Source organism: Hemiscyllium ocellatum, chromosome 35, assembly GCF_020745735.1.
Source record: "Hemiscyllium ocellatum isolate sHemOce1 chromosome 35, sHemOce1.pat.X.cur, whole genome shotgun sequence".
In the NCBI taxonomy this organism is placed as follows: domain Eukaryota; kingdom Metazoa; phylum Chordata; class Chondrichthyes; order Orectolobiformes; family Hemiscylliidae; genus Hemiscyllium; species Hemiscyllium ocellatum.
Window position 1 is genome coordinate 5,551,543 of NC_083435.1, and position 21,310 is coordinate 5,572,852.

At 46.0% G+C, this 21,310-nt stretch overlaps 1 protein-coding gene across 1 annotated transcript; it reads right to left on the reverse strand.

Moving 5' to 3' along the window:
* Positions 1-1,622: 1,622 nt before the first annotated feature.
* LOC132832848 (zinc-binding protein A33-like) lies at positions 1,623-17,603 on the reverse strand. The gene is made up of 6 exons (XM_060851034.1): positions 17,153-17,603; positions 13,381-13,476; positions 11,798-12,031; positions 9,019-9,041; positions 8,810-8,925; positions 1,623-2,219 (listed from the first exon to the last, which is right to left on the reverse strand). Exons 1-6 carry the CDS (start codon positions 17,525-17,527, stop codon positions 1,642-1,644), a joined length of 1,422 nt encoding a protein of 473 aa, XP_060707017.1. The 5' UTR covers positions 17,528-17,603; the 3' UTR covers positions 1,623-1,641.
* Positions 17,604-21,310: the final 3,707 nt, after the last annotated feature.

Below are 21,310 nucleotides of genomic sequence, written 5' to 3' on the forward strand. Positions count from 1 at the left end.
GTGCAGCCGCATCTGGAGTATTGTGTGCAGTTTTGGTCGCCATACTATAGGAAGGATGTGGAGGCACTGGAACAGGTGCAGAGGAGGTTTTCCAGGATGTTGCCTGGTATGGTGGGAAGACCGTATGAGGAAAGGCTGAGGCACTTGGGGCTGTTTTCATTGGAGAAAAGAAGGTTTAGGGGTGACTTGATAGAGGTGTACAAGATGATTAGGGGTATAGATAGGGTTGACAATGAGAAACTTTTTCCATGTATGGAGTCAGCTATTACGAGGGGGCATAGCTTTAAATTAAGGGGTGGTAGGTATAGGACAGATGTTAGGGGTAGATTCTTTACTCAGTGAGTCGTGAGTTCATGGAATGCCCTGCCAGTAACAGTGGTGGACTCTCCCTCTTTATGGGCGTTTAAACAGGCATTGGATAGACATATGGAGGATAATGGGCTAGTGTAGGTGAGGTGGGCTTGGGTCGGCGCAACATCGAGGGCCAAAGGGCCTGTACTGCGCTGTATTTTTCTATGTTCTATGTTCCCTTCCTGAGACCGTCTGACCCAACAGGGTACAGTGATCACAATGACTGTCTCTGTCCTGGGGGCTACACCAACCCCAAGGTTTCTTCTCTGGGGGACTCACTGTCATCTCCTCCAGATTAGAGTTTAGATTCCAGAGTCACTTGGTGAAGGATAGAATTGGAACCAGTAGTTCCACAATTTTATAACAATTTATTTGCAAAATTACACACACACACATTCCCGACCCAAACGTTCCAGTTTCAGTTTGGGTCTATTTAAACCCTTTGTGAAGAACCCAAAAACAATGAATCCTCGATTTAAAAGGGACAGGACTGACCCACTGTGACCAAAAGAAAGAGGACTTTAAAGGAATTTTAAATCTCAGTAAAAAGGCGTTTCCAGGATTAATGACAGTCCAGTGCCCCCTGTGCCCACCAGCCACTGAAGGCCTGAAGTGTACCCATGGACACCATGTGCCTGATCTCCAGGGACACCCAGGCACTGACCCAGCTGAGGAAGAGGGTCAGACAGTCAGGACAAACACCCCCCTTGTCTGCCCACTGCCTGCACCCTGTTGAGGGTCACTTTGACCAGGCCCAGGACCAGGCCCATGAGGAGGTCTCCCGATCTGCCTGGTCCCCACTGCACCCGGTGGTCAAAGGTCAGGAACATGGGGCTAAAGTGGATCTAGAAATGGAGCAGCAGCCCCTTCACATCATGGAAGAGGAGGAGCAAACCCAGGAAAGTCCCTCTGCACCAAGAATGGGGGCCTCCCTCATCCAGTGACCCAGTGTATGGGATCTTCCACCTCCTCCACCCAGTGACCTAGTGTGTGGGATCTTCCCCGTCCCCCACCCAGTGACCCAGCGTTTGGGATCTTCCCCCTCCCCCCACCCAGTGACCCAGTGTGTGGGATCTTCCCCTCCCCCCACCCAGTGATCCAGTGTGTGGGATTTCCCCCTCCCCCACCCAGTGACCCAGTGTGTGGGATCTTCCCCTCCCCCACCCAGTGACCCAGTGTGTGGGATCTTCCCCTCCCCCCACCCAGTGATCCTGTGTGTGGGATTTCCCCCTCCCCCACCCAGTGACCCAGTGTGTGGGATCTTCCCCCTCCCCCCCACAGAGAGGCTCTTTATTTGGATGAAGCGATGAATCCCTCATCCTCCTGGATTGTTACTCTCCGGGGACAGATTTTCAGAGGCTCTGTGTTTTTATCCCCATCAATGTGATACGGACTGAAGTAAGGATAGAGTTTCTCAGTGAATGTCCCAGTGAAAGTGTAGATATGGCTCTTGTTCTCTGAGTTATAAAAGGACACCTTCCCTCCCTCATAATCCAGACAGATTCGGACCTTCCTCAGACTCACACTCAGCTCTGAACATTTCCATGATTTCACACCAGCCCAGTATTTATTCCCCTCTCTCAGCGCCAGTGTCCAGTATCCATTAGCTGGATTCAGGATGATTTTCCCCTTCCTGTTGATGGACTCCTTGGCCACACCCACATCCCACGCAGTCTTATTCCCCACCTCCACCTCCCAGGAATGTTTCCCTGATGTGAATCCCTCTGATCCCAGGACCATGACACAGTAACCAAATCTCTCCGGATTGTCGGGAAGCTGCTGCCGATTCCCGGTGTATCTCACGGTGCTCAGGTCCTCAGACAGGAGAAGGTCAGGTTGGGCTGTATTAGGGTCCAAGGTGACTGGAGCTGGGAACAGAGGGACACCAATAAAATGTTAGTCACACTCACTGTAACTCTCACAGCCGCTTAGTGACTGGGAACATCAGCAACGATCCAGGATTAGAAATTCATCCCCAGGGAAGGGGTTAAACAGCACTCGGGATAGACCCTGCAATGAGGCTGAGGAAACCCTGTTACAGAGAGAGGGTGGGACCGAGAGAGAGAGAGAGAAAGACAGTGTGTCACAGAGAGAGAGAGAGGGAGAGAAAGAGAGAGGCAGTGTGAGACAGAGAGAGAAAGGGAGGGAGAGAGACGCTGTGTGTGACAGAGAGAGAGAGGGAGAGAGGGAGAAACAGTGTGTGAGACAGAGAGCGAGTGAGAGAGGATGTGTGTGACAGAGAGAGGGGAACTATGGGCTAAATACACAGAAGGAGAGAGACGGTGAATTTGACAGAGAGATGCCGAGTGTGACAGAAACAGATGGAAAGATATGGTATCTCTGACAGGGAGAGAGAGAGACGGTGAGTGTGACAGAGAGAGAGAGAGAGAGAGAGACAGTCAGTGTGGCAGAGAGACACACAGTTTATGGTTTCAGGGAGAGAGAGATGGTGTGTGTATCACAGAGAGAGAGAATGTTGTGTGTGATGTAGACAGAGACAGTGAGTGTGATAGAGTGAGAGAGTGAGATGGCGAAAGTATCAGAGAGAGAAAGAGATGGTTTGTGTGACAGAGGGAGAGCCACAGCGTTTGTGACAGACACACAGAGAGGCAGAGAGTGTGACAGAGAGAGAGAGATAGAGAGAGAGAGATGGTGAGTGATAGAATGAGCAGGATTTTTCCACTTAATGGTAAGGTTCTGGGGAGTGTTGCTGAACACAGAGACCTTGGAGTGCAGGTTCATAGCTCCTTGAAAGTAGAGTTGCAGGTAGATAGGATAGTGAAGAAGGTATTTGGTATGCTTTCCTTTATCAGAGCACTGAGTATCAGAGTTGGGAGGTCATATTGTGGCTGTTCAGGACATTGGTTAGGCCACTTTTAGAATATTATGTACAATTCTGGTCTCACTCCTATCGGAAGGATGTTGTGAAACTTGAATGGATGCAGAAAAGGTTTACAAGGATGTTTCCAGGTTGGAGGATTTGAGCTATAGGGAGAGGCTGAGTAGGCTGGGACTATTATCCCTGGAGCATCGGAGGCTGAGGGGTGACTTTATACAGGTTTATTAAATCATGAGGGGCATGGATAGGGTTAAAGAGACAAAGTCTTTTCCCTGGGGTGGGGAACCTGAGGGGCAACCTTTTCATGCAGAAGGTGATGCATGTACGGAATGTGCTGCCAGAGGAAGTGTTGGAGGCTGGTACAATTACAACATTGAAAAGGCATCTGGATGGGTATATGGTTAGGAAGGTTTTCAAGGGATATGGGCCAAGTGCTGGTAAATGGGACTAGATTAGGTGAGGATAACTGGTCGGCATGGATGAGTTGGACCGAAAGGTCTGTTTCTGTGCTGTACCTCTCTATGATTCTATGAGTGAGCGAGCAAGAGAGAGATGGTCCATTTGATAGAGAGAAAGGAAGAGAGAGACGGTGTCTGTGACAGTGAGAGACAGTGACTGTGATAGAGTGAGAGTGAAAAAGAGAAACAGAGACAGAGTGAGACAGTGTGTCACGGAGAGAGTGAGTGTGAGAGAGAGAGATGTATATGTGTGACAGAGATAGACAGTGAATGACAAACTGACAGTGAGGGAGACGGTGATTGCGACAAAAAGACGTGGTGTGTATGACAAAGAGACAGATGGAGAGAGAGAGAATGATTACAACAGAGGGACAGAGATACAGGGAGAGAGACACGGTGATTGTGACAGAGAGAGTGAGAGAGGATGAGTGTGTGACAGAGCGAGAGTCAGAGAGAGAGGGAGAGTAATGGTGAGTGTGACAGAGTGTCACAAAGTTGGTGTGTAAAAATAGTAAAATTGTAAATGAATTGAAAAGCAGAGTGGGGTCCCTTTTGGAGGAAAAGTGCTCTTTAAGCTTGGAGTTCAGCAGAGAAGGAGGTCTGTGTGCAGCTGTGGGAGACAGACTGTTCTAAAATGGAAACATGTTCCTGTTGGCTTTGTTCACGGGCACCTGAGGTTTGCTGCTGTTTTGACGACAAGTCGAATTTGACCAATTAATTTAAACCAAACACTCTGCCATTCAAAACCCACTGAATTTAAACCTGATGGTGTTTACAGCCTGAAACCAATCACGTTGTGAGAATTTGGTGCATCATCAGGAATATTGAAGGCAGGGTTTTTTTGAAAATTGAGAAGCCAAATGTCATAGAGAGACAAACCTGACTTTGACACAATATGATGAAGCTCTCTAACAAGGACCATCAAATGCACCATTTCCAGCTCCAAATCCTCACAGAAAAATCATCAAAAGAAAGGTGTTTGTGATGTGAGATCAGCAGAAGGAAGATTGGAGACAGCGGAGAAGACATAGACTGTGTCATGTTGAGAGATTAGTTTTAATTTATTGCTCTTATTAATTAGATTTATATGTGGGAACTGTGTTATTAAAACAGCATTCATTACAGTAGAATTTAATTGAATTAAGGAATAGTTAGTAATTCTGTTAATTTGTTCATTGCTGGTGTTAGATCAATACATCGTCAGTCTATGTCACAGAGAGAGGGATGGTGCATGGACAGAGAGAGAGTGAGAGAGAGAAAGTGACAATGCGTGTGTCAATAGAGAGGATGTATGTGACATAGAGAGAGAGAGAGAAAGAGACTGTGTGATAGAGAGAGAGAGATGGTGCATGTGACAGACAGAGAGAGAGAGATAGAGAGAAACATTGTGTTTTTCACATAAAGACAAATATAGAGAAATGGTGTGTGTAACTGAGAGGGAGAGAGATGGTGTGTGTAACTGAGAGGGAGAGAGATGGTGTGTGTAACTGAGAGGGAGAGAGATGGTGTGTGTGACTGAGAGGGAGAGAGATGGTGTGTGTAACTGAGAGGGAGAGAGATGGTGTGTGTAACTGAGAGGGAGAGAGATGGTGTGTGTGACTGAGAGGGAGAGAGATGGTGTGTGTGACTGAGAGGGAGAGAGATGGTGTGTGTGACTGAGAGGGAGAGAGATGGTGTGTGTGACTGAGAGGGAGAGAGATGGTGTGTGTGACGGAGAGGGAGAGGGATGGTGCGTGTGACTGAGAGGGAGAGAGATGGTGTGTGTGACTGACAGGGAGAGAGATGGTGTGTGTGACGGAGAGGGAGAGAGATGGTGTGTGTGACTGAGAGGGAGAGAGATGGTGTGTGTGACGGAGAGGGAGAGAGATGGTGTGTGTGACTGAGAGGGAGAGAGATGGTGTGTGTGACTGAGAGGGAGAGAGATGGTGTGTGTGACGGAGAGGGAGAGAGATGGTGTGTGTGACTGAGAGGGAGAGAGATGGTGTGTGTGACTGAGAGGGAGAGAGATGGTGTGTGTGACTGACAGGGAGAGAGAGGGAGAGATGGCATGTATAACTGAGAGGGAGAGAGATGGGGTGTGTGACAGAGAGAGAGAGAGAAAAACGTGGTGTGTGTGACTGAGAGACATAGACAGAGGGTGACATAGAGAGAGGGGTTATGTATGACAGAGAGAGAGGATGTGTGTTGAAAGAGGGTGAGAGAGAAGGTTTGTGTGACTGAGAGAGAAAGCAAGAGAGACGGTGTATCTGGCAGTGATGATGAGAGAGAGAGAAAGTGACGCTGTTGTGACACAGAGATAGAGAGAGAGAGGATGATGTAAAGTGTGACAGAGAGAGGCTGTGTATGACAGAGAGAAAGAGAGTGAGATGGTGTGTGTGAAAGAGGGTGAAAAAGAGAAAGAGACAGTTTATATGACAGAGAGAGAGAGAGAGAGAGAGAACAAGATGGTGTGCATAATAGAGACAGTGACGGTGTGTGTGGCAGAGAGGAATAGAGAGAGAGAGAGATAGTGCATGTGACAGGGAGAGAGAGAGTGAGAGTCATAGATGGCAATTATGATGAAAAGAAAGAGGTTATGTGTGACAGAGAGAGTAAGGCGGTGTGTGAGACTGGGAGTGAGAGAGTGAGGCAGTGTGTGTGACAGAGGGTGAGAGATGAGGTGTTGTGAGTGACAGAGGGTGAAAGAGAGAGGCAGTGTGTGTGATAGAGGGTGGGAGAGTGAGGTGGTGTGTGTGACAGAGGGTGAGAGTGTGAGGCAGTGTATGTGACAGAGGGTGAGAGGGTGAGCCGGTGTGTGTGACAGGGAGAGAGAATGAGGTGGTGTGTGTGACAGAGGGTGAGAGAGTGAAACGGTGTGTGTGACAGAGGGTGAGAGAGTGAGGCAGTGTGTGTGACAGAGAGTGAGAGTGTGAGTGACGGGGTGAGAGAGAGGTGGTGTGTTAGTGACAGAGGGTGAGAGAGTGAGGCAGTGTGAGTGACAGAGGGTGAGAGTGTGAGGCAGTGTGAGTGACAGAGGGTGAGAGAGTGAGGCGGTGTGTGTGACAGAAGGTGAGAGAGAGGCGGTGTGTAACAGAGGGTGAGAGAGTGAGGTGGTGTGTGTGACAGCGAGTATGAGAGTGAGGTGGTGTGTATGACAGAGGATGAGAGAGAGAAAGTGACCGTTTGTGGGACAGAGGCAGGACAGACACTGTATGTGGCAGTGAGAGAGAGATTTTAAGTGTGATAGAGACAGAAATAGAGAGAGAAAGAGACGGTGTTGTGACAGACAGATAGAGAGATGGTGTGTAACACAGAGAGAAAGAGAGAGATGGAGATGGCATGTATGACAACAAGAGTGAAGTTATGAATGACAGAGAGAGAGAGAGTGGGTCATTATGTGTGACAGAGGGTGAGAGATAGTTTCTCCATGAAGAGAGAGGGACAGTGGATGTGACAGACAGTGAGTGTGACAGAGAGAGAGAGCGAGATTGCGTATGTGATAGGGAGAGAGAGAGAGAGAGAGAGAGACTGTGTCTGTGACAGCGACAAAGAGAGATTGGTGCGTGTGAAAGAGAGTGACAGTGAGTGTGACAGAAAGAGATAGAGTGAGTGAAACGGTGTGTGATAGCGAGAGAGAGGGATGGATGCATGTGAAAGGGAGAGACAGTGAGTATGACAGAGAGAGAGGGAGGGAGATGGCAAGTGTGATGATAGAGAGAGAGATAAGTGGTGCGTCTGACAGGGGGCAGAGAGAGAGAGACAGAGAGAGAGAGACTGTTTGCATGACAGAGTGAGAGATAGGGATACAGTGAATATGACAGAGAGGGAGTGGGAGAGACAGAGAGAGAGAGATGGTGTGCACAATAGAGGTGGTGTAGGTGACAGAGAGAGAGAGAGAGAGAGAGAGAGGGATGGTGTGTGTGACTGACAGAGAGAGGGAGAGACAGTGTGTGTGACACAGAGAAAGAGTGAGAGTGAGTTGGCAAGTGTGACTGAGAGAGAGGGATGGTGAAAATGACAGAGAGAATGACAATGCGTGCGACAGAGACACAGACAGACGGAAAGAGATGGTGTGTGTGTGACAAAGAGAGAGAGAGAGAGACTGTGTGTGTCAGAGAGAGAGACAGGGAGAGAGGGTGATGGCAAGTGTGACAGAGAGACAGAGGTTGTGTATTACAGAGAGAGAGAGTGACGCAGTGTGTGTGAAAGGCAGTGAAAGAGAGAAAGAGATAGTTGATGTGACAGAGAGCGAGAGGGGGATGATGTGTTTGACAGTGGGAGAGACAATGAGTGTGACAGAGTGAGAGAGGGAGAGATAGTGACTGCGACAGAGTGAGAGAGAGAGAGGAAGACAGTGAGTGTGAAACAGAGAGAAAGAGATGGTATGTATCACAGAGAGAGATGGGATGTGTGATAGAGAAATGGTGAGTGTGACAGAGAGAGAGAGAGAGAGAGACAGTGGGTATTACAGCGAGAGAGAGAGTGACGGTGCATGTGACAGGGAGAGACAGTGCTTATCATAGAGAGATCGAGAGAGACAAAGAGAGAGACAGACAGACAGACAGACAGACAGACATGGTCAGAAGGTCACACAATACCAGGTTATTGTCCAACAGGTTTATTTTGAATCAGATGCTTTCGGAGTGCTGCCCCTTGACGAGGTGCAGACTGAGACGGTGTGTGTGACAGAGAGAGGGACTTGCAGCCTGGCCCAGCTCTGGGAGCTGTCCACCCCAACAAGGCCTTTTATCTGGAAGCTGCAGCCACTGACATCAGTTTAAGGGAAGTCCTTCTGTTGGAAACAAACAGTCACTTGTGACCATTAGCCTCTGACCATCGCAATCCAGTCTGACTGCTGTTAGACAGAATAATCAAAGAACGAACAGGATCTTATGCTGGAGTTTTGTGGAAGATGGATAAAGATAAACAGAATGTTGGGTCAATGATCCACAAAGGGAGGTTGAAGAAGCAATGTCCCTTCGCAATACTAGGAGTGTCCAGGAGGTGGAGCGGGTCACTGTGACTCTGTGATCAGTCAATTCTGTATTTTCATATAAATCTGACTGAAGTGAAATCTTATCAGTTACGAAGACAATTAAACATTTATTGTGAATACACAGCTCCCTTCTACTCATAAATATGAGAGTTGTTGAAGAGCTGGTGTCAGGAAGCTCACACCCACCTGTATTAATCACTGTCAGCATCTTTTTCCACACTCTGTACTGCAGGGAGCCGATGTACTTGCCCACATTTATTAAAGGGTAAACCTTCTGTGGCTCTGGGAGAGTTTGCTTCACTCTGAAACAGGAGATAAAGGTCAGTGTTGGGTCATTCCAGGGTGGGAGAGGGATATGTTAGAAATAAAAATCAAATCGAGGATGTAAGCTTTACCTTTTCTTTGTATCCGGAAATTTCTGTGGAACAAAAACATTTTTACAGTTAGTGTTTTGCGAACATTTTATGACAAAAAGTAAAGCTCCAGACGGGATTCCCCAAAACATGAACATTTTAAATTCAGGAAGTTATTAGGCAGTGTCTTCCTGTCCTCACTGGACCGAGTTACTCCACAATATTACAAATTACTGGATCTTACTGCACAGAACAACTCACAGAGATCCAACCCAATTGGAATATCTTCATGGATGTTAAATTGCTGGGATTAGTTTATTGGTTACAGAGTCACTTTAATGTTTACTTCCCTATTATAATGTGTATGTGTCCTTTAGATTACTTTAGATTCCTTACAGTGTGGAAACAGGCCCTTCGGCCCAACAAGTCCACACCGACCCACCGAAGCGCAACCCACCCATACCCCTACATTTACCCCCTCCTAACACTACGGGCAATTTAGCATGGCCAATTCACCTGACCCGCACATCTTTGGACTGTGGGAGGAAACCGGAGCACCCGGAGGAAACCCACGCAGACACGGGGAAAATGTGCAAACTCCACACAGTCAGTCGCCTGAGTCGGGAATTGAACCCGGGTCTCAGGCGCTGTGAGGCAGCAGTGCTAACCGTGCCGCCCACGAGTCCTGAAGACAAATGTTTCTGAGAATCTACACCAGGATTGTCCAATAGAATTCACTGTCCCTCCTGGAAAGAGGGTGAAGCTGCAATTTTCGTTTTATGTTCAGTACCAGGACTCATCAGCCAGTCTCCGAATCTTTGTCTGCAGTCAGGTCACTCTGTGTAACTTGAAAGCCTGAACCATACAGACGGAATTATAATGTCAGGGACACTCACTGTGAGTCACTCTGAGCTCAATGACCAACCAGCTGAATGGCAACTCTATTGTCAGGAGGACCAGGTTTCAGCTGAGCTGTTAAACTGAGGTTCCACGCTCACTCCCCATTGAATAGTGTCACTAGGAACTGAGGCTCTACCTGTCCCCAGTATTGGGAAGGATGGGCCTGGCCTCACTGCTGTGGAATGCTCCAAGTAGTTGGACTGTTCCCCATCACCGTCCTTCATGGAGACATTTACAAAGAGAAACACCTTTCACCACAATCCTTCAGGAAGTGGTCAGTACGTAACATCCTCGATACCCTGAGGGAAAAGGAGAGGCTGGATCCTGTCAAGGTGAGAGAGGGTACTATCTGTGAGATCCTTCATGTACACCCGGTCAGTCTGTGTCAAAGTGGCTGCAGGGAGGAGAGACTATCACACATCTCCTTCTGGAAAGGGCCTTTGTTCAGGAAGGCTGGAGGAAGATGCAGTGGTTTGTGTCGAGGTCCATCCAGAGCAGCTCCATGATGCGGGACTCTGTGCTCTGTGGTCTGTTCCCCGAGGGACACACCGAGACAAACAGTGACTGCGCCTGGAGGACCATGAACTCAGTGAAAGATGCTCTTTGGTCATCCCAAAACTTGTTGGTCTTCCAAACAGAGAGTTGACCTTGACCGACTGTTGCAGACTGGGACATTCCAAGGCCCAGGACTACGTGCTGAGGGACACATTAAACCTTGGGGCAGCTGCCGCCCAGGCACAGTGGGGAAAGACCACTGTCTGAGGGCTTTCTATTGAAGTGAATCCGTTCAGTGATCAGTCCTTCCTGGAGCCTCAAATGGATGTAAATCTAGTCTTGGACAAGTCACAACTGCCTTTGGTTTGTTTGGTGGGTAGAGTCAAGCTCCAATGTTTGTTGTTTCTCCATATGTGACTGGACAGAACCAAACTGCTTTACTGCCTGTGTATATAAAGGTAGCTTTATGAATAAAGTATATTTTTGAAATTAAAATAACAATGAACTGAGTAGATCCCAAGAGGAACACTGGAGTTCTCCCTGTGTCCTGGTCAACATTTATCCCTCAGCCCACACTGGCACCGCAGACGGTGGTGTTGCCATAGTCTTACCAGACCATAGGGCTGCTCCCTCATTGGGGAGAGATGACTGGTGGTGATTACCCTGCGGGCCACCATACCTCAGACAAGGGGAGAGGTTGGGAAGGAGGGTCCTTCATGGTAACCTCGGACAATGATGGGAATTGAACCCTTGCTGTTGGTATCCCACTGCTTCACAAACCGCCCCCTTCAGCATTTCAATACACAACAGAGAATTACCTACATTAAGTTCTCAGGGGCTCGCTGAACACAGTGTAAATTACAGAAAATCATATTGATTCTGATATAAATGGTTGTCATGTGGGGACACACCCCTCCCATTGTCTGAACATTTCACTATTTAACTGCTGAGAGAAAGCTCGATCTGTCTGTGTATTTGAGCCTGTGGAGAGTTCTCTCTCCTGGACAGAACCATTCCTGTTCCAGCCAGGGACACTGTAAACATGTTACAGCCTGGCCGGTCCCTGCACTGTAGGTCCCAGAGTCTGATCAGCAGCTGGACTGGAAATGTACCCTCAGGGGAGAATGGTCTGACCGTCCTGAGGGTTTCTCACTCTTTATGAAGCTGATTTTCCTCATGGTTTCAGCTCATTACAATGTTCCCCTGTAATATTTCCCTGGAGTGGACACACTCCAGATTGTGTCATTTCCATGTTAAAGACAGCAGTTCGTGCTCTTGGGTGTGAGACAGAGAAAACCCAATGTCCCAGGTCACTGGCGTGCTGTTACTCAGTGAGGTTTATACTCTACATTTTAAGGATAGAATCTGCAATTCATCAAGACAATCTCAAAGAAAAGAGGCAAAGAAGAGGAAAATAAATAGTTACTGTTAAAAATGTGATGCTGTCCTGTTCCCTCAGCTCTTGTTCAATATCCTGAACAGTGACTGAAAGGGATGAGATTTCCTCTGTTATCTTTGCAATCCTCTCCTTCATCTCCTGACTGTGTTTCTCTTTTTCCAGTTTCAGATCTTCCAACACAATCCTCTCTTCCTCACGGAGAAACTGATGAAGTTTTTCAAATTCAATTTTAATTTGTTTCTCTGTTTTTACGCCTTGGTCCTTTGGGAAATAAGAATCAGATTGAACAAAAACAAATGAAGAGTTTTAAAATGTTGTTGAGCAGTCATAGTGTCATAAAGATGTACAGCACAGAAACAGACCCTTCAGTGAGACCCATCCATGCTGACCAGATATGCAAATTAATCTCATCCCGTTTGCCAGCACTTGGCCCATATCCCTCCAAACCCTTCTGATTCATCCACCCATCCCCATGTCATTTAAATGTTATTCTTGTACCAGCCTCCACCACTTCCTCTGGCAGTTCATTCCATACATGCACCACCCTCTTCACAGGTCCCTTTAAAATCTTTCTCATCTCACCTTCAACCTATGGCCTGCAGTTTCAGCCTTCACGACCCTAGAGAAAAGACCTGGGCTATTCATCCAATCTCTGCCCCTCATGATTTTATAAACTTCTACAAGGTCATGCCTCAGCCTCCAATGCTCCAGGGAAAACAGCCCCAGCCTATTCAGCCTCTCCCTATAACTCAGGCAACACCTGTAAATCTTTTCTGAAGCCTTTCTCGTTTTACAGCATCTTTCCTGCAGCAGGGAGACCAGAATTGAATTCCAGGAGTATTCCAGAAGTGGTATAACTAATGTTCTGTCCAGTCGCAACATGACCTCCTAACTCCTGTACCCAATGCACTGTTCATGTCCGACTCATATCAGTAAATTGTTAAAACTTTCCCAATCTGATCAAATCCATGATGTGTAGAAACATCTTCTCTGGATCCACATTTTCAAATCCTATTAGAATTTTTAAAAATTCAAACAGATTAGCCTCAGTCTTCTCTTTTCCAAAGAAATGACTCACAACCTGTTCAATCATTCCTAAAAGTGCTAAATTCTGATAGAACATTCCAGCGCAGTACAGACCCTTCGGCCCTCGATATTGCACCGACCTGTGAAACCAATCTGAAGCCCATCTAACCTATACTATTCCATTTTCATCCATATGTGTATCCAATAATCATTTAAATGCCCTTAAAGTTGGCGAGTCTCCTACGGCTGTAGGCAGACCATTCCATGCCCCAACTATTCTCTGAGTAAAGGAACAACCTCTGATATCTGTCCTATATTTATCACCCCTCACTTTAAAGCTATGTCTTCTTGTGCTAGCCATCACCATCTGAGGAAAAAGGCTCTCACCGTCCAGTGTATCTCACCCTCTGATTATCTTACATGTCTCAATTAAGTCACCTCTCAACCTTCTTCTCTCTCATGAAAATATCCAGGTTAATTTATGCAATATCTATTTGTAATATGGAGACTGGAATTCTGCACAGTACAATTCTGAATGGTTACAATTCTGTACAAAATATAGAGCAAAGTAAGATCATAAGTACCTGAATGTGGGACAATGTTTTCTCATAATCACTTTTGACAGTTTCACATTCCTTCTTCTTCTCCTGAATTGGCTTCAGGGAGGTTTCCAGTTCCTCCTGAACAAAACCATCAATTAATTAGCACGTTTTCAGAAATACATCCCCCAAAAATGAAACATCATCAAATTGAAATTCATATTGGCACAGACTCGGGATGATTGGGGGAATGATTAAATCAAGTGTGAGAAAAACATCACACTGGCCTCCTTCTGCCAGAACTTTCTCTGGTTTTATTGAACGAAGGCCATAAAAGTTCAAATGTTGCTTCATGGAGTTCAGTGTAACAAACAGGGCCAGAGACGTTGTAAATGAAATTCACTCCAGGGAGGTGATGCATTGGGAGAGAATCCACAAGGACTGGTCAGACACTGAGAGGTGTAGAGGCACAGAGGACTTTAGAGAACCTGTCCACAGTTCCTTGAAGGTAGCAACATAGGAAGGTAATGTTATTAATGAGATATGGAAACTTTATTTAATGGTTAGTGTATAAACTATGAGAGCAGGATGGATACATTTGAATTGTAGAAATCATTAATAAGGCCACACCTAGAACACTGAACCCCGTTCTGCTCACCACATTACAGGAAGGATGGGCCCATACCACAGCAGTGTGTTACCATGGAGAATTGTACACATAAGGAAAGATGAAATAAATCAGGCCTATTTCCATTGGGATGTAGCAGACTGAGGAGATCGAATTGAGCTGTAGGTAATTATGAAGGGCCCTGAGAAATTGGATAGGAAGGACATACCTTCCTGAGCAGAGATTTCATTGATTGAGTCAGTGGAGACTTGAAGAGAGGTTGTAAGGCAAAGGGACTGAACTAGCTACTGCAGACCTTGTGAGGAAACAGCCTGGGGGACATTGGGTTTTTTACCAGCCTGAATGGGTGTGGCCAGCTCTCCTCTTTCTGGGTTTTGGTTTTTTCAGTTACATTAGAAGATATTAGGGTCTCAAAAGAACCTTCAGTGAACGTCGCTTCACTGCTATTTTCTCTAAACTTCGAGATTTTTTTTCTCTTTAATCGGAGAACTAGATCTGAATTTTCCTTTTTCCATAGGTGTATTCATTGGATTTTCCAACATTGGAACAGTTCATTAGTAATATTCGCTGCATCTATTATTAAGTTATTCTAAATTCCTCTTTCTTTGGTTGTATTTTAATGAAACTGTTTAAATAAGTTGTGCTTTGCTGAACATCGAGTAGTTTGACCAGTTGCATCAGATTTATGGGCGGGATGGTGGCTCAGTAGTTAGCACTGCAGCCTCACAGGGTCCTGGGTTTGATTCCAGCCTCAGGTGACTGTCTGTGTGGAGTGTCCTCTGGGTGCTCCAGTTTCCTCCCACAATCCAAAGCTGTACAGGTTCGGTGAATTGCCCATAGTGTTCAGCGATGTGTAGGTTAGGTGCATTCGTCAACGGTAAATATAGAGTAATAGGGTCAGGAATGGGTCTGGTGGGTTACTCTTTGTAGCGTCAGTGTGGACTTGTTGGGCCGAATGGCCTGTTTCTGCACTGTAGGGAGTCTTAAAAAAAACATGTTCTTCTAAAGATCTGGTACAGATAATGTGTAATTGCATTTAAAATAAGAAAAAGTTAGAGCCTGGGCTATCTTCTTAAAATATTTAAAGGGGGTCCGATCTGGTCCATAAAAACAGTCAAAACATTTTCCAAGGCTCCAGGACAGAATCTGGAAAGTGGGATCAGGACTGGTGGCTCTTTATCTGCCAGCACAGATACAATAGGCTGAGCAGACACATTGGAGCAGGAGTAGGCCATTCAGCCCCTCAGGCCGGGCTGTGCTATTCTAGATCAGGGCTGATCATCTCCATCAGTGCCATTTTCCTGCATTATCCCCATATCCCCTTGATGTCATCACTCTCTAGAAATCTCTGGATCTGTGTCTTGAACATATTCAGTGACTGAGCTTCCACAGGTCTCTGGGGTGAAGAATTCCAAAGATTCACCACCATCTGAATGGTCTCCCTCTGTGCTGTAAATTTCTGTGTTTCTGTGATTGTTGGTGGTGTTCCTTGTCCCTGATTCATGGGGTTTCTACTCAAGTTAGTTCCCACATGTCCCTCACGTGCCTGACACCACACTCCCTGCAGTAGCAGCTCTGCTCAGAACTTGGTCACAGCAGAAGCCACCCAGGTGCCACAGCGAGACTCCAGCCTGGGAGTAGTCACTGTCACAGCAGACTTCTCCAATGGGTTATGGAGCAGTAAAGGGAGGCAGCAGGTCCCTGTCCAAGTGAGGCAGCCAGGCTGGATAAAGGCACAGACCTGGTCTGAGACAGATAGGAGGGGGTTTACACAACAGGAGTGTGAAGTGGAAAGGGCCAGATGATGGTGGGAAGGGGGAAAGGCATGGGCAAGGAAGAAAACTTAAAGGATGTGGTTGGAGAGAGTTGGAAGAAGCAGAGAGGAGAGTTTCAGTGATGGGACATGGGGGACAAGGAAGGGTGGGAGTTACATATTCAGAGTGAGAAACTGAATTGGATGATGAGGCTGTTGGTAAGGGTGAGAGAGTGGGAGTGTTGGACAAGGGGCAGTGTCAGGGTTAGGCTGGATGGATCTGAGCTTGGAGGTGGTGATGCTCAGGGAGGTCACTGAAATAGGGCACAGTGACAGGGGGAGTGAGGAACATGGCAGAGGGTGGGGAACAGAGGAAAGGATCAGATCATCAAGTGTCAAGGTTACAAACTCCTTTCACAAGGCCTCCTAAATGTTAAACGTTCCGCATTCTTGTTTTAAAACATCTCTCTGGCCTTGTCTTCCCTGTTTCTCTGGAATGTCCTTCAGCCTCACAATCCTGTTAGACACCGGCTGTCATCAAATCTTGAACATTCCTGATTTTCATCACTCCCCCATTGGTGGCTGAACCTTTAGCAGCCAGGACCACGAGCTTCTGGAAAATTCTCCCAAAATCTCTCCATTTCTCTCTCTCTCTCTCTCTCCCTCTCCCTCTCTCTCTCTCTCTCTCTCCCTCAGGAGGATAAACCTCTCCCTGTTTGACCAAGCTTCTGGCCATGGCCCTCATGTCACCTGATGTGGTTTGGTGTCTAAGTTCACTTCATAACATTCCCGATAAGGGCCTTTGCAAGTTTTATGAGATTAAAACACGAATTAGATATATGTTTTCATTGTTGTTCTCAAGTGAACAATTTCATCTAACTGCTAAGTAATTGAAGAATAATTAGTGAAAGATGGTCAAACCTGAATCTCTGAATGTTCCCTGTTCAGGATTCCATTCTCTGTTTTCATCACCTCCTCTAATCCAATTCTGGCCTCTTGAACACCCCCATTTTAAACACTCCCCCATCGGTGTCGCCACCTTTTGCATTGCAGGCCCTGAGCTTCGAGAATGTCTCTCTCTCTCTCTCTCTCTCCCTCTTTCTCTTTCTGTTTCAGGAAAATAAACGTTTCCTCTTTGAGCAAGCCTCTGATCATTGTTCTGACATCACCTGATGTGACTCAGTGTCTAATGTAATTGTAGAACATTCCTCTGAAATGCCTTATGATGTTTTATTAGATTAAAAGCATTGGATAATTGTCAGTTTTTGTTGTAAAAGGTAGCTTTGACTAAAGGAAATCTACCACCCTCCGTCGTTTATCAGAAGGAAAAAGATTTGCAAAGTAGTTTAATAATAACCGGTGTGAGACACTCAAACCTGAGTCTTTGAATGTTCCCTGCAGGATTCTGTATTTTATTTTACTCAGTGTCCCCTCACCTTAAACTCTTCAGCAGCTTCTTCCACTGGCAGCACCTCGTGGTTTTGATGACTTTTTGAAGACTGGCAGATGAGACAGATGAGCTGATTATCAGTTTTACAGAATAATTTCAGTTTCTCCTTGTGTCGGCTGCATTCCTGCTGCATTTCACCACCTCCACCGCTTTTTACAAATGATTCCACGATGTTGGAGAGAGTGCGGTTGGGTCTCAGGGTCCTGGAGGAAGTCTCCTTTCTACAGACAGGACAGCAGGCAGTGTCAGCTCTCTCCCAGTACTGGGTCACACAGGATCGACAGAAGCTGTGATCACAGTCAAGTAAGACAGGATCTTTATACAGATCATGGCAAACAGCACAGGAAAGATCAGCTTCCATCGTGAAGGATTAATCTCTGTGCTCTGTGCTCAAAGTAAAATGGTGATCAGTGTTCAGTGAAGTACTTTCAGTTTCGTTTCCTCATTCCAGCAGCAACATTATAAAACAGATTCCAGAAAAAGGTCGGTCAAGGTACGAAGATAAACAGATCACAGATAAACAAGATTGGTTCATTAATTTTTAACCAGGTGTGGGAAATAAGAAATGCAGTTTTCTGCAAGCGATATAGAAATGGAATTGTTGTAAGTGCTAGTGGAGTGTAATTTCTGTAGATGGGGGAGGGGTGAGACATTATACAAACGGTCATGGAATTCTTGTAGCATGTAGTATACTTAAGGCTAAGACTTTAATGAATCTAGGGGGTCTTTTAGAGAAGTAGTTTTAAAGAAAGTAGCTTTAAGCTAGGAAATAACTATGGAGTGTTGTAGCTGACCACAAAAGAAGAAGTAAGGGCATTTTCACAAGAAAGCTGACAGTAACAGAACAAGGAATGCAGACATCCAAGGACAGCCTGGTACATAGATAAGGAAAGAGAAAAACAAGTGAAGTGAAGAAAAACAAGTAAAGGCCAAATAAGGGAATGAGATGAAATAAATGATTATGATAGGGTAAGAATAGGGAAAGGGGATGTGAGCCTGCAACACACAAACTGTATAAAAATGATTGCATAACTGATACCTTTGTGCTTTTTGCCAGGCTAGCGGGGTGCCCGGACTTGCAAGTTTGTAATAAATTGTCCTTGTTTCCATGGCTTTGTCTCCGGCTGATTTATAAATGAGTTCTGTTTCTAACACAGGGAATCAGTCTGCTTCACTGGTCTGACTTTGTTTCTGGTCAGTAAAAATATCAATATGTTTTCAACTTATTCTGAAGGAGGACAAAGACAGAGCAGCTAATCTGGAGGGGAGTGCTTTAAACTGTGTTCCTACAGGAGTCTGCAAGGACCGTTCCGTCTGACAGTCCTTGGTTCACTCCACTCCCACCAACGAAGCCCCAGGTACCTTCCCCTGCCACAAGAAAAGATGCAAAACCTGCCACTACACCACCCCCTCACCTCCATCCAGGGCCCCAAACAGCCTTCCAGGTCAGACAGAGGTTCACCTGCCTCTCTTCCAACCGAGTTAACTGTATCAAGTGCTCCCAATGTGGTCTTCTCTACATCAGGGAGACTGAACGTAAACTTAGGGAATGGTTCACCAAGCATCGCAGCTGGGCCCACAGGGGCCAACCAGACCTCCCAGTCACCGCCCATTTCAATTCCCCTTCCCACTCCCTTTCTGACATGACCATCCTTGGCCTCTTCCATTGCCAAAACAAACCAGAGCTCCTATTGGAGGAACAACACCTTATCTATCACCTGGGCACACTCGAGCCGAGAGGATTCAACATTGAGTTCTCCAGTTTCAAATAACCTCCCTCTCCATCCCCCGACTCCATTCCCAGTCCCTCCCCCTCCCTTCCACAATCTCTGCCACCAAATGAATTCATTTTCCCATTGACCAACCAGGTCATACAGTCGACTGTCATCAGCTATCCTCACTTCACCACCCTGTCCGCACCAACCCCTTTATCTGTAGTTCCCTCCACACCCAGCCCTAGTCTTGAAGAAGGATTACAACCGAAAAGTTAACATCTCCACCTCCTGGTGCTGCCTGGCTTGCTGTGTTCTTCCAGCCTCCTGCCTGTCTACACCAACATCTCAGCGCGCACTCCCAGGCAGCAGCTGCATACATCCCGCTACCAAAGACATTGGCATTCAACATGTGCCAGCCTGTCCACACCATCATGGCACAGCTCCCATCCACTTACAGTATGTGTCTGCACTTTAACGTTGTCCTTTGGGTCACACCGGTAACTATCATTGGAATGCTGCTGCCATGATACTATGCTCACAGAGACAGGCACCCAGCTCGTGGATTGGTCCAGGTTCCCTCAGGACTATTTCCCAGCTCTCTCAGTGCTAACTCACTCTGCACCTCCCTGGATGCTCACAGCATCCCTGCCTCACCCTGCCCTTATTTTTTGTAGATATTTTTATTGAAATTTAACATTTTTGCAAATTTACAAAAATAAACAAAACTCTCAAATACAAACATTGATGTACAATTAAATCATATATACAATAGTCATAATTTAACAAAGAAAAGAGAAAGAAAGAAAACAAAAAAAGAAAAAAAAAGAAACGAAAAAAGAAAGAAAAAAAACCTCAACTTTCTACTAATCTAACTTATAACTAACCAGAGCGTATACCTAAGTCTCTTACATGCTCGGAATGTATAAACATCAAATATAATAAAACCCGTATTCGCGCAGGATTCCTCTCCCAAGGGGCCCTGGAGCAGCCCGGTCTGAAATCTTCACTAAATAAAAGCCCTTGTTAGGATAGCCGAAATATCTGCATTTATATAATTCAAAAAGGGCTGCCATATTTTATAAAATAATTCAGTCTTTCGGTGCACCATATTTGTGAGGAAGTCAAGGGGGATATATTCCATAATTAATCTGTGCCAATTTGAAAGTCCAGGGGGGCCCTCAGCCACCCAGTTCACCAAAATATTTTTCCTTGCACAGAAAGAGAGAATAGAAAATAGTCTCTTCCCATGCATATCCAGAGATGAGAGGTTCGAAAAGCCCAAAAGGAGAGATACAGGGTCCACCCTAATTTCCGTTCCTAAAATTTCTGTCAGGGTATTTGCCACTTTAGTCCAGTATCTGCGGATTTTCTGACAAGTCCACAGACAATGTACAAGAGTACCCACCTCTATTTTGCATTTGGGACACATTGGAGATGCTCCTGCCTTAAGTTTTGCCAGTCGAGCCGGAGCTATATGGGCCCTATGAAGTATCTTTAGTTGGATAGCCTGAGTTCTGTTACAGATAGCAATTCTTCTAGCATTTTCCCAAATGTCATTCCACATATCCTCAGAGATTTCTAGCCCCAAGTCCTGCTCCCATGTTTTAAGCAGGTCATCCATGTCTCCTGAGACTCCTTCATGTAGCAAATGGTATATAGTACTAACGGAGGATGCCCCCGCTGGTCGTAAGACATTACGTTCTCTGTCTGATTTATAAAGACTATCTATTAATGTAGTCTTCCTCTGTATATAATCTCGAACTTGGAAGTATCGAAAGAGATCCCCATTAGGTATTCCGAATTTCAGATGCAGCTGCTCAAAGGACATCAGGATCCCATCTTTAAATAGGTCCCCTAAGCATGAGATGCCCCTGGATCTCCAGAGTTTAAAGGTGGCATCTGTAATCCCCGGTTGGAATCCCCATGCGCATACTACTGGTGCATGGGGGGATGTTTTATGTGAGTTACCCTCATTTTGCCGCATTATATTCCAGGCCTTAATTGTGTTTAATATTATGGGATTTTTACAGTGGTCTGTAATGATTTTCCTCTTATCTGAAAATAAAAGGTTAATAAGTGGGTATTTTACTTGGGAGGCTTCGATATCCAGCCAAATTGATTGTGGATCAGATGAAACCCAATCAGCTATGTAACTTAGTAGGGAGCTTAACTGATATTTCCTAAAGTCTGGGAAGTCCAGTCCTCCCCTTGCCTGTGGAAGCTGTAGCTTCTTCAGCTTAATAAGGGGCCGTCTATGGTTCCAAATAAAGGAGCCCAACCAGCCATATAATTTACGTAGGGCTAGCCTTGGCAGCATCAGCGGGAGCATTTTCATAGGATATAAGAGACGGGGCAGAACATTCATTTTAATTAATGCTATTCTCCCTAGCCAGGAAATCGGAAGGTCTCTCCATCGCTGGAGGTCCTGC

What these genes read in the sequence shown, in the direction of transcription:
- LOC132832848 (XM_060851034.1), bottom strand. Translation starts at nt 17,527, where the DNA reads ATGGAAGCTGATCTTTCCTGTGCTGTTTGCCATGATCTGTATAAAGAT. An exon ending in AAGCTGCTGAAGAGTTTAAG is followed by an intron (nt 13,477 to 17,152) that starts GTGAGGGGACAC and finishes GGTTTTGTTCAG; the next exon opens with GAGGAACTGGAAACCTCCCT. An exon ending in ACAGCATCACATTTTTAACA is followed by an intron (nt 9,042 to 11,797) that starts GTAACTATTTAT and finishes TTTGTTCCACAG; the next exon opens with AAATTTCCGGATACAAAGAA.